The sequence below is a fragment of the Lethenteron reissneri genome, chromosome 50 (assembly GCF_015708825.2).
Source record: "Lethenteron reissneri isolate LAM-NWPU_2019-01 chromosome 50, ASM1570882v1, whole genome shotgun sequence".
Classification (NCBI taxonomy): Eukaryota; Metazoa; Chordata; class Hyperoartia; order Petromyzontiformes; family Petromyzontidae; genus Lethenteron; species Lethenteron reissneri.
Window position 1 is genome coordinate 1386650 of NC_083828.1, and position 16101 is coordinate 1402750.

The 16101-nt window shown below is 54.6% G+C and overlaps 1 protein-coding gene across 1 annotated transcript in view; it reads left to right on the plus strand.

The window, feature by feature from the left end:
- The window catches only part of C50H9orf85 (chromosome 50 C9orf85 homolog), a 6094-nt gene extending 1594 nt beyond the window's left edge, over positions 1–4500 (plus strand). The window contains exons 3-4 of the mRNA XM_061572385.1: positions 1617–1730; positions 3189–4500. Of these exons, the coding sequence (XP_061428369.1) occupies positions 1617–1730; positions 3189–3459 (385 nt within the window). The 3' untranslated portion in view covers positions 3460–4500. The remainder of the gene's footprint in view (positions 1–1616; positions 1731–3188) is intronic.
- Positions 4501–16101: the final 11601 nt, after the last annotated feature.

Sequence of the window (16101 nt, forward strand, 5' to 3'; positions counted from 1 at the left end):
CCCGTGTCACGTCTGCAAATTTCCCAAATTTGATCAAATTACACGGCAAATTACTCGGTTGACATTATACACAGCAGCGCACTCTTCATCCTCCCGGAAAACGAATCCAAACTCGCAGGCCAGATTTAAGTCGCCATGTGCTGCACGGGGACAGCTGGCACCGGGGGTGCCCCCCTCTGTTCAGAATGTATCGAGATGACCCGTACTGCAGGCTGTGCCCTTCACGGTGATGGCTCCCCTGAGCTACGAGAACGACAGCGGCGATAATCCCTCGTCGTGAATCACAATTGTTTTAGGGCGCCAGTAGGAGGCGTCTCTGCCGTTAGCTGGAAGCAGCCGGCACTTTTGTCACGGCTGCCAGCACGGGCGCACAAAGACAAAGCCCCCCCCACCCTGTATAGCCTCAACAGACTGTTGGGGCAAGTGCTGTTAGCGAGCACCTATGAATGCCGGCACGGCGCACGAGGGGGGGTGGGTGTAACCGGCACCACGCCCGGCCTCCTTGCCCCCACAGAGCTGATGTTTTATACGCGACACCAGGTACTCATTTGCGGTTTAGATATTCGCCACTGGTCTTGGCCGTAAGTGGGAACCGACCCTGGAGTCACCGGGTTCGTAGCGCAGCGCATCCATGACCAGTGCACTGCCGCGCGTGTGTGTGTGTGCGTCTGGCAAGCAGACCACGCCACAAACAATTTCTAAACGTGTTTCGCATAAAAATAACCCAATTCTTAACATTCCGTTCCTTTGTTATTCTTGTTTATGTTCCGGCCAGATTGTATCTTTAACTCCACAGTGTTCCTCACACGTTGCGTCACGTGATATTTTTGTTTTAAGTTCCATTTAACTCATTTTGTTCCCAAGGTATGGTCCACACCCCTTGGCTACGGAACCCTAATTAGCCTGTCATTTGTGATGTTCTCAGGGCGGCAACACAAGAATCAGACATCACTGTCACTGTTAGTAATTAAAATTGTCGTAATAATCGCCTGGGGGCGGCGGTGGCCATGTGGCTGGCTGTAGTCCAGCACTGTTGTGGAGGCAGCAACGAGGGTTGGTGGATCACCACACAGATTGAGTGAAACGCGTCTCCCCTGAGCATCGAATAGGAGCTGTACCCTGGCGAACCAGGAAGAGGTGGTCCAGAAAAGATGTGGACCCCGCCTGTTGCGTCTCTACGGGATAGAGCGTTTCCTCCTCGCTCGTGTTCTCCTGGTGCTCCAGTTTCCTCCCACATGTAAAACCTCATTTGTTGGGCCGATAACACCTTGATATATGGAGGACTGCAGAGCTTGGAGGGGGAATTTGGCTGCTGCTGTGTCACCGTCTCAATGTGTCACCGTCTCAATGTGTCACCGTCTCACTGTGTCACCAACTCACCGTGTGACTGTGTCACGTCTCACTCTCACCGTCTCGCCCTGTCACCGTGTCTCTGCGTGACCTCATCACTAGATCACTGTCACGCCATCCCCGTGTCACTGTCGCAACGTACGTACGTAGCCAACCGTGCTCATCGGAGGTACGTGTCTCCCCGTGTCTCCCCGTGTCTCCCCGTGTCGTCCCCGTGTCTCCCCATGTCTCTCCGTGTCTCCCCGTGTCTCCCGTACCATCCCCAGCGTGCGGTGCCAGCAGAGGACGGTGCTGCGTGCGTACCACACGGCGTGCGCCCACTGCTCCGTGCGCCTCGGGATCTGCGCCAAGTGCGGCACAGAGGGGGGCGTCGTCCTTCCGTGAGTCACCGCCACCACCTCCAGTTCACGTGATTGAGCCGTCTGTGCGTTTGGCCTGGCCCAGAACGCCGCATCCTGCTTTGTGAAACCGACAAGATGAGCCAGAGAGTGTTCCTGCGGTGAGCTATGTGGCGTCATTATCACCACAGTCGGAAGCAGCAGCGCAATGTGCCACTCGCATGCGCTCAATAACAGCCACAGCTGAGCCAACTGGCGTCCATCCCTGTACGAAAGCAAGCCTGCTCGTGGTTACAACGAGGCGTGCGTGTCTTTGTGGCGCAAACGGTCAGCGCGCTGCGCCACGGCCAACCCGTGTGAACGTGAACCTCGTGGTGAGACCCGGGGGTCCCATAAGCCCCCGGCTCTCGCACAAACTGCGTTGCTACGTCGTTTTACGTCCGTTGAAGGCGAACGATCTGGCAATCTATTCCTCTCGACGAGCTCTACACAATGCGCTTATCACAGTTTCAAAGTTTTGTTTCCTCTGCGCAGTCGTCCTCGCTGTGCTTAGACGACATGGCAGCAGGAATGATCCGTGCCAGGCGAGTCACGGCGTTTGTGTGCGCGGTGGGACGGAGTCGCCAAAAGTAAATAAATTAATTACCATATTGACTTCCGTTTATTCGGGACCCCGGGGTCCTGCCATAAGAACCGGTCCTGCGCCTCACCTAGGTCGACTCAGTGTCAAATGAGTACCTGGTGTGACGTGCAACAAAAACATCGGCATGAGGGAGACAAAGGCGGCCGGGCGTGGTGGTGCTGTGGCCACACCACCCTCTTGTGTGCCACAATGCCGGCCTTCATAGGTGCTACTCGCTAACAGCACTTTCCCCAACATTCTGGTAAGGTTATAAGGGGGGGGGGTCTTTGTGTTCACCCACTCCCTCCCCCTCCAGTGAATGCCATGAATGTGTGTGGGGTTTTGCGCTGGTTGCTCAATTCTGGGAACGATTGAAGCGATTTCCCTGACCCTTGATTTGGCCCGTCGAGTTTTTGTTGTTGTTTACGATCGTGCTGTCTCATTTTTGTACATTTTGTTCTGGGGGTTTTTTTTTTTCCCCTCCTCCGTCGGCACCAAAAAAAAATGTACGTATCCTCACGAGTCGTGAAACGGTCGCGCGATTCCCCACGGTCGCGATTCCCCACACGCGCGTCGAGGAGCCGGCTAGCCGACGTGGAGAGGCCCTCGTGAGCGCGGGAACCGCCGCCGCTGCCGCAGGGCGCCGCTCAGCTCGCAGGTCGCCAAGCGTCGGTGAGATCTGACGGTGATAGAGCGTGAGTGTCTATGTGACGGTGATAGAGCGTGTGTGTCTATGTGACGGTGATAGAGGGTGTGTGTCTATGTGACGGTGATGGCGATGATGATGATTATTCGAACAACATTTGCGCGAGTTGGAAACCGTAAATTTGTTGTAGTCGTCTCTCACTTAGTCCCAACGTTCTGTCTTCCTGTGCCAGTCTGGGCAACCAAGGAGATAAAGAAGAGCCCGGAGACCAGGGAGGAGACCAGGGAGGAGATGAGGGAGGAGACCAGGGAGGAGACCAGGGAGGAGACCAGGGAGGGGACCAGGGAGGGGACCAGGGAGGGGACCAGGGAGGGGACCAGGGAGGGGACCAGGGAGGGGACCGTGAAGAGGTCCATGGAGGAGGCCACGGAGGAGATGGAGAGGATGGGGGTGACGATGACGCAAGTGACAGCGATGGGCCTCTGGCGGAGAGTGCGACGTGAAGCAGATGAGCAGCACTGTGTCCCCCCCACGCCCCCCCCCCCACGCCCCCCACGCCCCCCTCTCGAACCGGATCTTCCAGTACCTCTGGGAACACCGCCAGCAGTATATCAGGTAGCGGTGAGTCCCCACCATCAGCGAGCCTCCCTGAGCGAGCGGTGTTACTGGGCACAGGTGCAAGATGGCAAGTGGTCAGCAACACAGAACTCGCCATCATCTCTCAATGCTGCCATGTCAAGAGTCCACCCAGCAGAAAATTGACATCCGAGCGGCGCTATTGATAATGCGATCGATAATTACAGCGATGTCAAGTCGTCACCGTGCGTCACCGCCGCCGCCGGACAGGATTTGCTCGCTGCTGTAGGTCGGGAGAGGAGTCCGACTCAAGAGGCACGAGGAGGAACCACAGACGAGCGGGAAGGCAGCAGCAGCAGCAGCCACACGGTGGTGAGCCGGTGCTACCGACGGTTGCCCAAGCTCCGCAGTTCTCTATATATCGAGATGTTCTCGGCAAATTATTGAGTGTTCCTTTTTGGTTTGCGGGAGTCGGGAGGGGCGGGGGGGATTTGATTTGACCGTACTTCACCTGCGACTGGGTCCAGCGTTTGTCTGCAGAAGGGTGTGCGGTCCAGCAGGTAGAAGTCGGTTTAGATGACTACCGTTGTTGAGGCGTTGGCCTGGAGCGGAATGACGCGATGTGCTGCCCGTCTTTGCGGTACGGTGCAGCAATTCTGCGTGAAGATCCCTCGAGGGGTCAACAGCCGACGCCGGTCGTGACGTGTGTGCATCGGATCGCAAGTGCGAGGGGTCGGGGCGACAACCGGTTATTCAAAACGCATGCGAACGATGTGCTCATCATGCGCTAACTTTACAGTTGGGCTAAGAATGATCGAGACCATGACAGAAAGGAGACGGTGAAGATGACAGGCGGAGAGAATCGGAACCCCGGGGAATCTCGAGAGGGGAAACGCACGAGGCTCGTGGCGGTCGCGATGGTTCCATCTGGAGCCACATTCACGTTCAATTAAACGATATTTTACCAATGTTCTCAACTCCCTGGATTTTTCTTCCGACGTCCCTGGCTCCGTTGTTTTGAAGGCGCGTGGCGTAGTTTCAAGCGAAACTCACGATTGCTGCTAAATTTTGGCTGTGAGAATTGTTCCCCGGCTCAATCCGCGGTGCGTGTCAGCTACTGTGTCCGTGAGCGGTAGTGGGGAGCGGTGGCACAGTGGTCAGTGCACTGCACTATGAACCCGGCGATCCGAGATCCATTTACGCTCACAGACAACACCAGTGATGATTTTCTGAACCTGGTGACGATTATCTATCCCCTAGATCTACTCGGCCTCAAATGAGTACCTGGTGCAGTGTAAAAACATGGCCACTGGGGAGACGAAGGTGCCCGGCCGTGGTGCTGGCCACCCCGCTCTCGTACCGTGCCGGCCTTCGTAGGTGCAATTCGCGAACAGCTCTCACAGTTTAAGGCTTTTTATGGGGCACCTTTGGAAGTGGGTGATGGTGGGCGAGTTGAGCCGAAGCAATAATCACCGCGTTGTTAAACGCCCGCGCGACGTTTCAACTAGTTTGGCCGTGTTAACGGAGATTTGACCGGATCATTAAATGTGGCCTCATCCCTAAAATCATTCGTGTCAAGTCAACAAAGCCAGAACCGCGGAACCGCACGCAGCCGGTGCCTCGCCACGTGTGGTCGGGTCTCGACGTCGTTGAGAACGATGTCGTTTATCCTTCAACCGCCGACGCACAGACTGTGTCCTCTGCCGTGATAATTATTTACGGACTTGTTGGTTTACGGTCACGTGTTCAGTTCGTGTCGTCCACGGCATGTGACCTTGTCGCACATTTCGGGTCTCCGGCCGGCAAATCTGTCCCCTCCAATATTTATTCCGCAGCACTCACTTTGAGTCTCCGTAATCTCACTTGCGGTCCGTATCGGCTCTGTATCAGCCAGCAGCTGCACATTTTAAAATTGTCTTTGAGCTTCACTGCTTTTACCACTCGCTGTACCTTCTCCAATGCACGCCTTCTATCGAGCGCAGCCTCAAGAGAACGGCAGCGCACGCTACCTGGCCAACACGAACACCGGGGCTGCCCCTGGCTCTCTGGCCTCCCTGCGCTCCCCCCCTGGGGTTTCTGGTCCGGTCTCGGCGCCCTCGGGGCTCCGGCTCCTCTGCATCGACGTATGTTGAACTTGTTTCGACCGGGACATAGACAACGCGCTCACTGGAGGTGTGGGGGAAGGACGACAAACTAAACATGAAGAGCAGCTCTAAGGCAATGAGTTTTCAATCAAGATTTAAAAGTGGCGTAGCTTCAGTGGCTTCCTAATATCGGAAGGAAGAGCGTTCCAGACGGCCGCAGAAGTGCATCTGAAAGCGCCACGTGATGCGGCGGCCATCTTGGTTTGCTGCTCCTCTGCCCCTCGTCCTGGGCCCCTTTGTCTGGCCTGGGACCACTCGAATCTTACGGATGGACCAATGTCGACCATTTTAACATGTGGTAGTAGTAGTAAACTATTGTGACCAAATATCCAAAATAAAGGGTGTTTTTTTTTGTGTTGGAGCGTGCAAGTATAAATGTGTCGTTGAAAACTCGCCGCCGCCCGACAGCCCATCAGGAAGGTTTTGCCACGTCAACAAATCGTGCCGCTCGGCCTCGAGTGTTACTTGGCTCCTTGGTTCTTTCGGTGAAGTCACGAAGAAAGCAAATAAATTCAACAATAGCACGCGACGTTTCGATTGCAACACAAGCAATCGTCATGAGGTACAAATGAATGAAAACAAACAGTAAACTTAGAAATATAATGCAATACAACACAGAGAGTCGGCTAGCGCAACAGTCAACACCCCACCTGGTTGATTACGTTCTTCCAAAGAGTGCTAAATTTGAGAGAGAGACAAAACACAGACAGACACAAGCAGAGAGAGACTCACAAGCAGAGAGAGACACACAACATAGACACAGACACAAGCAGAGAGAGACAACAGACAGACACACAAGCAAAGAGAGACACAGAGAGAGGCACACAGAGAGAGACACAGAGAGACACACACATAGGCACACAAGCAGAGAGAGACTCACACGGAGACACAGAGAGAGAGAGACACACACAGACACGGAGACACACAGACACGTAAGCAGAGAGAGACAACACAGACACAGAGAGAGCCACACATAGGCACACAGACAGACACAAGCAGAGAGAGACTCAAACAGAGACAGAGAGAGACACACACATAGACACGGAGACACACAGACAGACACAAGCAGAAAGAGACACAGAGAGAGAGAGACACACACATAGGCACACAAGCAGAGAGAGACGCACATCGGCACACAGAAACAGCGCCTCTGTGTCGAGGCCTTGAGTAGAGAGATGATGGTTGCTTGTGTTGCAATCGAAACGTCGCATTCTATTATTTAATTTATTTTCTTTCTCCGTGACTTTACCGAAAGAACCAAGGAGTCATTCCTGCAGTCACGGGAGCTCCAAATCAAGTTTGTTTCTGAGGCTCCCAAGTCAAGTTCGACTCCTGCCTGTGATGCGAAGTTTCCTTAACAAGAAAACAAATAAATATATATATACTCCAACAACTGTAAACTCATAGCTTATAATTGTCATTGTGATTATGATGAAAATACATAACATGATTTGAACAATTAGCGTTTAATCCCACGATTGGTCATGCCCATTTTCCCTAGGAGGGTGGCAATGTTGCTGTGTCAGTCTGCGTTGGGGATGTGTTGGTCAGATGACCGGTGGCATGGTATGGGTTTTGAGCTGTGGGAGGAACCCCCACGCGTCGCAAGAAAGGAGAACACAAGCTGCACTCGCCCTGCAGGACACGCGGGGAGATCGCGCAACTCCACTCAGCAGGCAGGTGCCCGTGTCCAGACTCAAGCCGAGGCCTCTTGCAGCTGCGAGGCACGAGTGTTCCCGCTGAGCCGCCACCACCACCACCCCCCTGCCGAAATGTTGTTTGTGATTTGTTGAATGGTGTAAGGTTGTGTGGTGGTGGGATTGAGGAGGAGGAGGTTGTGGTGGTGGTTTATCCCAGCTGACAGCGCTGGCCTGTGCACGTCCTGCGTGTGTGAGAATGTGTGAGAGTGTGTGTGTGAGTGTGTGTGTGTGAGAATGTGTGAGTGTGTGAGATTGTGTGTGACCATCGACTAGTCATCAGTAAGATGCACCTGCCATTCTTCATTCCGATGTTGGGTGTACACCCAGGACCACATTCCAACCTAAAGTGGCCTGGTCTCAGCTTATGAAAGTTGCAAGCGAGAATTTCATCTTCGCTTGCAGCTGGGGTTGGCATCGTCCCCCACTCCTCCTGATGTCGAGGGTAAATGGGCGAGGTTTAGGACTGTGGCTCATGCAGCTGCAATGGCTGCTTTGGGTACGCGGTCCAGACCTCCCCAGAAACACTGGCTGACAGAGGAGGTGTTCATGATAGTTGAGAAAAAGCGACAGGCCCACTCTCATCGGCTACAGCATCCCACGTCAGAGAATGAGGAGGTTTACCGCAGCCTTCGCTCGTAGGTTCGGAGAGTCATAAGGCGCTGCAAGGATGGGTGGTGGTCGCGGGTTGCTGAGGAGATGGAGTCTGCCTCAGTGGCCCGCGATCACAAATCACTATTTAACTCCATCAAAAAAGTAACCTGCAGCGCCACACCTATTACCATCAGGGGAAACAACGGTGATCCAATCTCCGACCCCCAGGAACAGGTTTGCAGATTTGCTGAGCATTTCTGTGAGGTCCTGGGGGAGGGGAAATCTCTCAGCCAGGAAAACATGGCACAAAGTGGGGATAACCCTGCTGAGGCTGCGGTGCCTCAAATATTGGAAGAGGTCACCCCCTGTGAGTGGCTGGCTGAGGTGCCATCTGTTGAGGAAGTACTGAAGGCGATCCGGAGTCTGAGACCAGGAAAGGCACCGGGCAGAGATGATCTCCCAAGCAAAATGCTGAGGGAGGGTGGCGTTTGTGCACAGACTGCCCTATATGACATCATAACAACAGTCTGGACCACTGGACGGGTTCCGCAGGATTGGAAAGATGCCCTGGTGGTCCCCCTCTTTAAGAAGGGGGACCGCACAGACTGTAACAACTACAGGGGCATCTCACTCCTCAGTGTGCCGGGAAAGGTCCTGGCAAGGATTATTCAACATCGCCTTGCTAGGCACGCTGAGGAGAGGCTTGCGGAGCCCCAATGCGGTTTCAGGAAAGGGCGGTCCTGCACAGATGCCATATTTTCTGTCCGTCTGCTACAGCAGAGGTGTAGGGAATTAAGACCTACATCTCTGCTTTAATGACCTGGTCAAGGCCTATGATACCATCAGTAGGCCTGGGCTCTGGGTTGTTCTTCGTGCTTTCAGAGTCCCTGACCCTCTGCTCATGATCATTAAGGACCTTCATGATGGTGAGCGGGCCCGGGTAAAACTACGTGGCCGGGAGTCGGAGCCATTCCCTGTACACCTTGGGGTGCGACAGGGATGTCCTCTGGCTCCCACATTATTTAACATATTTTGACCACGTAGTTCATGAAGCCTTCAATAGCTGTACCGGGAGAATCTCCATTTGGTACAGATATAATGGGAGGCTGATCGATGCCCAGGTGCGGTCAAGGGATGGCTCCCTATTGGTCAACCACGTTATGTATGCCGATGATCTGGTAATTGCTGCTCATTCAGAGGAGGAGTTGGAGACGCTGCTGCTGAGACTGGAGCGTGCCACTAAGAGGTGGGGCCTTACCATCAGCCCCACCAAAACTAAGCACCTGCCTGGTTATTTTGTACCATCGGATACTCCACCCCCACAACTACCAATCGGTGATGGGGCAGTTGTGGAGAGAGTGGAGAGTTTCCCATACCTGGGCAGTGTGCTCATGATCGTTTCCGGTTTAAGAGCAGAGGTCTCACTCCCAATCAGTCGAGCGGTAATGTCTTTTCATCGGTTGCTGTGTGGAAGCTACCTGGTCTGTCGCTCCGCACGAAGCTTCAGGCCTTCTCGGCCACGGTCAATCCCTCCCTTCTCTACGCTTGCGAAACATGGACTTCCCTAATGGAGCATCTTCGCCGGTTAGAAACATTTAGGCTGGCCTGCCTACGTTCCATCCTGGGTTTAACCAGGCTGGATTGTGTGAGGAGCTCACAAATCCTTGAAAGATCTTGGCAAAGTCCCATCAGTTAACTCCTCCGGCAGGCAAGGCTGCGTTGGCTGGGTCATGTAGCCCGCATGCCCAGCCACCGCATGCCTTAACAGCTTTTGTTCGGCCGGATAGAGGGGGCTAAACGGGCGCGGCACGGGCTAGAGAAGAGATGGAGTGATGTGGTACAGGAGGAAATGGAGCTGAGTGGACTTGCCGATGACTGGTACCAGAGCGGTGTCAAAATCGGCCTCTGTGGAGGAGGCTCGTGAAGGACGCTACTGGGCAGTTGGAGCCAGTCGCCCTCCAACAACAGCGGAGGGCGGAGGAGCGACGCTCACAACAACGAGCAGAGCGCCGGGTGGCTAAAGCACAGCAAGTTGGCACAGTTGGGGGCACAGGTGGTGCATCAGCCAGTCATCTCGGTCATATCAGTCAGTCGATCTGTGGCACCTGGGTCTGCCCCGTGACCTGCCAGCGGGCGTTCTACACTTCACGTGGCCTCAAGGTGCACATGGCCTGGCACGAGCGTCGTGGTGACGTCACCGCCAGTTAGTGCAGAACGGCGGTTGTTGTTGTTGTGTGTGTGTGGAGCGGTTAGCGCGCTGCGCTATGAACCTGGCGACCCGGGTTCGATTCTCGCTCACGGCCAACACCAGTGACGATTATCTGAACCGGTCCTGGGCCCCCTAGGTCTACTCAGCCTCAAATGAGTACCTGGTGCGGTGTGTAAATATCGCCACTAGGGAGACAAAGGCGGTCGGGCGTGGTGCTGGCCACCCACCCCGTCGTGTACGGTGTACCGTTACAGTCTGTTAAGGCTATACGGGGATCTTTATCTTTGTGAGCGTGAGAGTGTGTGTGAGAGTGAGTGTGTGTGAGTGTGTGTGTGAGCGTGAGAGTATGTGTGAGAGTGTGTGTGAGTGTGTGTGAGTGTGTGTGTGAGCGTGAGAGTGTGTGAGTGTGTGGATGTTACCATCATGTTTGGTTTTCCCACAGCGGAGATGCCCCCCCACCCTTCACACCCCCCCCCCCTTATTGTTCCGTGACATTTCCTTGGGTGGCCTTGTACACAAGTCGCGTCACACCTGGGACGGAGAGAGGGGGGGTGAAACTCAGGTGAGAGTCAACTCATCCCCGACTTCCCTACCCCCCTCCCCGCTCACCCCCACTGCCCCCCCTCGCCTCCCCCCAGCTCACCTGCCGAGAGTGGAGTTCAAGACCCCCCCCCACACCGCTCTCGTGGGCTCCCCCCTCCCCCCAGCTAACCTGCCGAGAGTGGAATTCAAGACCCCCCCCCACACCGCTCTCGTGCCCCCCCCCCCTCCCCGCGGCTCGTCACCTCGCGTGATCCCTCGGGTGGCCACGTGCAAAGGTCGCGTCACCTCGGGTGCAGGTGGTGGGGGAGGGTGGAGCTGTGAGACTCGGGTTACGGAAAGTCCTTGCTGCCTCGCCCTCCCCGCTCACCCCCACTGCCCCCCCCCCACTCCTGGCGTGGAGTTCAAGGTGCGTGCAGTCCACGGAGCCCCGCGGCTTTCGCGGCAAGGGCCGTGCCTCGGTCACTCCCCGTGCCTCGGCCACTCTCGGTGCCTCGGCCACTCCCCGTGCCTCGGCCAATCTCGGTGCCTCGGCCACTCCCGGTGCCTCGGCCACTCCCCGTGCCTCGGCCACTCTCGGTGCCTCGGCCACTCTCGGTGCCTCGGCCACTCCCCGTGCCTCGGCCACTCTCGGTGCCTCGGCCACTCCCGGTGCCTCGGCCACTCCCCGTGCCTCGGCCAATCTCGGTGCCTCGGCCACTCCCGGTGCCTCGGCCACTCCCCGTGCCTCGGCCAATCTCGGTGCCTCGGCCACTCTCGGTGCCTCGGCCACTCCCCGTGCCTCGGCCACTCTCGGTGCCTCGGCCACTCCCGGTGCTGTCACGGGAAGCAAAGACAGCGGGACGTTTCGACGTTTCGGTCTTCGGGCCGTCGTGACATTGCAGGAGAGCGTCCCGTGGCGCCTGTGCACAGATATGAGGGATGGCACGTGGCGGCAGGGAGCCAAGCGGGAGTGGAGCTGCTGGGGCAATGGGACCGCGGGCGATGGACGCGTTCAGTCGCCAGGCGCCCCTACCCGGTGGTCCACAGACACGCACACTCCCTCGCCGGCGCCTCCATGTGCAATAAAGAAGGATCATTGCCCGAAACGTCACCTTTTTTATTATCCTTTTAAAGCCCCAACAACAACCGCCATTCGCCACTAAGTGGCTGTGACGTCTCCACGGCGCGAGTGCCAGTCTAGGTGCGCTTCAAGGCCGCGTGAAGTGTGGAACGCCCGCTGGCAGGAGGTCGCGGAACGGACCCAGCAGGTGCCACGGGTCACAGAGTCACACCACAGGTCACAGGTCACACCACAGAGTCACACCACAGCGTCAAACCACAGGTCACAGGTCACACCACAGGTCACACCACAGGTCACACCACGGGTCACAGGGTCACACCACAGGTCACAGCGTCACACCACAGGTCACACCACAGGTCACACCACGGGTCACAGGGTCACCACAGGTCACAGCGTCACCCACAGCGTCACACCACAGGTCACACCACAGGTCACAGGTCACACCACAGGTCACAGGTCAAGTCACAAGTCACACCACGGGTCACAGGGTCACGTCACAGCATCACCAAACCTCACGGTCCACAGCAGCTTAAACCTCACAGTGGAGGAGCATGAGGTGAGGCGCACGCTGCGAGCCGTCAACCCGAGGAAGGCTGCGGGACCTGATGGCGTCCCGGGACGTGTGCTGAGGGACTGTGCTGACGAGCTGGCTGGAGTCTTCACAAGGATTTTCAACCTGTCTCTGGAACAGTCCACCGTACCAACCTGCCTAAAGTCCTCCACCATAGTCCCGCTGCCCAAAAAAACCCACATTTGCAGCTACAACGACTACCGGCCAGTAGCACTCACGCCAGTGGTGATGAAGTGCTTTGAAAAACTGGTCCGGAGTCACATCATAGGAAGCTTGCCCCGAAACCTTGACCCCCACCAGTTTGCCTACAGAGCGAACCGATCCACGGAGGACGCCGTGGCCACAGCACTACATGCTGCACTGTCACACCTGGAGCAGCAGGGGAGCTATGTGCGGATGCTCTTCGTGGATTACAGTTCCGCGTTCAACACCATCCTCCCACACAAACTGGTGGAAAAACTGGGCGACCTGGGGATTCCACATTCCACCTGCATGTGGATATATAGTTTCCTCTCGGGCCGCAGACAGAGGGTCAGAGTAGGCCGTCATACATCCACAGCCCTGAGCCTCAGTACCGGCTCCCCCCAGGGCTGTGTACTGAGCCCCCTGCTCTACTCCCTCTACACACATGACTGTGCCCCCGTCCACCATAGCAACACCATTGTGAAGTTTGCTGATGACACCACAGTTGTGGGGCTCATCTCTGGGGGGGATGAGTCTGCCTACAGGGACGAGGTGGAGCGGCTGACAGCATACTGCAGGGGCAACAACCTGCTCCTTAACACCGCAAAGACCAAGGAGCTCATAATAGACTACAGGAGAAAGAAAACGGACACTCCACCACTAATCATCAACGGGGACTGTGTGGAGAGGGTGGCAGACTTCTGCTTCCTGGGAGTCCACATTGGGGAGGGCCTGACCTGGAGCGCCAACAGCACTGAGCTTCTGAAAAAGGCCCAGCAGAGACTTTACTTCCTGAGAATTCTCAGGAATAATAACATCACACAGAAACTGCTGGTGTCCTTCTACCGAGCCTCCATCGAGAGCATTCTTACATACTGCATCTGTGTATGGTACACCAGCTGCACAGTGGCTCAGAGGAAAGCGCTCCAGAGGGTCATCAACACAGCCCAAAAGATCGCCGGCTGCCATCTCCCCACACTGGAAGAACTACACAGTTCACGTTGCATCAAAAAAGCACAGAACATTATAAAGGACTCTTCTCACCCTGGACACTCACTGTTTGAGCTGTTGCCATCAGGCAGACGATTCAGATCAGTCAAAACAAGGACAAACAGATTCAAACAGAGCTTTTATCCTACAGCGATCACCACACTCAATAATGCTAATTAATTATTAAGTAATAGCGTTTACAATTGACTGTGAAATAGAGATGTGCAATGACAAAATGTAACCTTATGTGGGTATGTGGGTATACTTGGGCTGTTTTGATATATAGTATAAATTGATTATCTTTCATTTAATTTTATTTTTATTTTCTTGTTTTATTTAATTTAAATTTATGAATGAGGCCCTGACTGGTGAGCATTTTAAATTTCGTTGTACTGGTGACAATGACAATAAACGATTTATCTTATTATCTTATCTAGGTCACAGGTCACACCACAGGTCACCACAGGTCACACCACAGGTCACACCACGGGTCACAGGGTCACACCACAGGTCACAGGTCACACAATGACCCATCAGGTTCGAGGCAGAGTGACGGGTGTGCCCTACGTGCTGTCCGCGGCTGCTGTGGGGCGACGTTGTGGGCAGCAGAGGGCAGTGCTGCTAAATCCATTGTTGTACTGGAATGTGCTCCCACTTCTATGTCCCCCAGCACAGCATGGGGAAGGGCTCTCGCCCGCCAGCGGAGTCGATTTTAAGTTCTGTGCGTATCCTGTACGATAAGTATGATGATGATGACGGGGGTGAGATTGTAATGATGATTGATAAATATTTTAACGATGCTCAATTTGGTGATGGTGGTAATTGAACGATGAGGTTCAGCTGGCGATGGATGCTTGATGATGCACTATTTACGATACTCCGATGTTTATTTCACCAGATGAGGCCCACTGCGTTCTGTAGTTCTTTTTCAGAAGAGACGTGGCCACAAATGAGAACTCAACGAAGTGGCTTGTCACGTGGACATTGACAGCGGCCAAATTCGCTAGAAGCAAGTTCATTCTAAATGTAGAGGTAAAAACCGGAGGAGCCGAAGAAAAATCAATGCAACTACGGAGAGAGAGACACGCAAACTCCAAATATACAGCAGGCGTCAGGGTCGGGATCGAACCCACGGCCTCCTGTACACAGTCATTATAATTGTTGAGTTAATGATGTCTCATTTAAGAAGTAATTGCTTTGAGGATGTCGATGATGATGTTGATGCAGTAATATTGATTCTGGAGATATATATATGATATATATAAGATTTCCAATTCATTGGAGGATATTAAATGGTTGCGAATTGATGACATTGCGAGATGATAGGTTTGCTGCTCATGGCGATGAATATGATTATCATATGCAGTGTTGCGATAAAAAGTCTGTTTAATTATATCTTTAAGATCATCATTTGAGATCACCATAACAATGGGGGGGGGGGGCTGTGACGCAGCCTTCGCCGCTCGTTGCAGAGGTTCGCGGTTCGATCCCAGCAGGCCGCCCTGGTAAATACCGCGGTCGTTGTGCAGTTACCACGTCAAACAAATATATATATATACCACCACTGCTCCTGCCATGTGCCGTCTGCTTCGCTCGCAGTGGACGTTAAAGACCCAGTGACGTCATTGGAAGCGGGCAGCCGTTTGTGTGCCGACGAAACGGTGGAACAAAATAAATAAATAAGTATCTACTGCGGCAGAGTGCGCAATTGGCATCACAGCAGCAACAGCAGCGCCAGCCGACTGCAAAACGACCGCAGACTGCGTCCGTGAAATAACTGCGGCGCCTTCCTGCGTGATCATCGCCCTGCGCTGTCAGAAACAACAGCGGTAATGCCACAATGTTCGTCGTGGTTGAGCGGGTGAGTGAATTAATAAGTGAGAGGTTAAGTGGGTGAGTGGATGGATGGCAGGTTGAGTGGGTAGGCGAGTGAGTGGGTAGGTGAGTGAGTGAGTAGGTGAATGAGTGGATGAATGGCAGGTTGAGTGGGTAGATGCGTGAGTGGATGAATGGCAGGTTGAGTGGGTAGGCGAGTGAGTGGGTAGGTGAGTGAGTTGATGAATGGCAGGTTGAGTGGGTAGGTGAGTGAGTGGATGAATGGCAGGTTGAGTGAGTAGGTGAGTGTATGAGTGATTGAGAATGTGAGTGCGTGAGTGAGTGGATGAATGGCAGGTTGAGTGGGTAGGCGAGTGAGTGGGTAGGTGAGTGTATGAGTGAGTGGGTAGGTGAGTGAGTGGGTAGGTGAGTGAGTGAGTGAGTGGGTAGGTGAGTGAGTGGGTAGGTGCGTGAGTGAGTGGGTAGGTGAGTGCGTGGGTAGGTGAGTGAGTGAGTGAGTGGGTAGGTGAGTGAGTGGGTAGGTGCGTGAGTGAGTGAGTGGGTAGGTGAGTGCGTGGGTAGTGAGTGAGTGAGTGAGTGGGTAGGTGAGTGAGTGGGTAGGTGCGTGAGTGAGTGAGTGGGTAGGTGAGTGCGTGGGTAGGTGAGTGAGTGAGTGGGTAGGTGCGTGAGTGAGTGAGTGGGTAGGTGAGTGCGTGGGTAGGTGAGTGAGTGGTGGAGTGAGTGGGTAGGTGCGTGAGTGAGT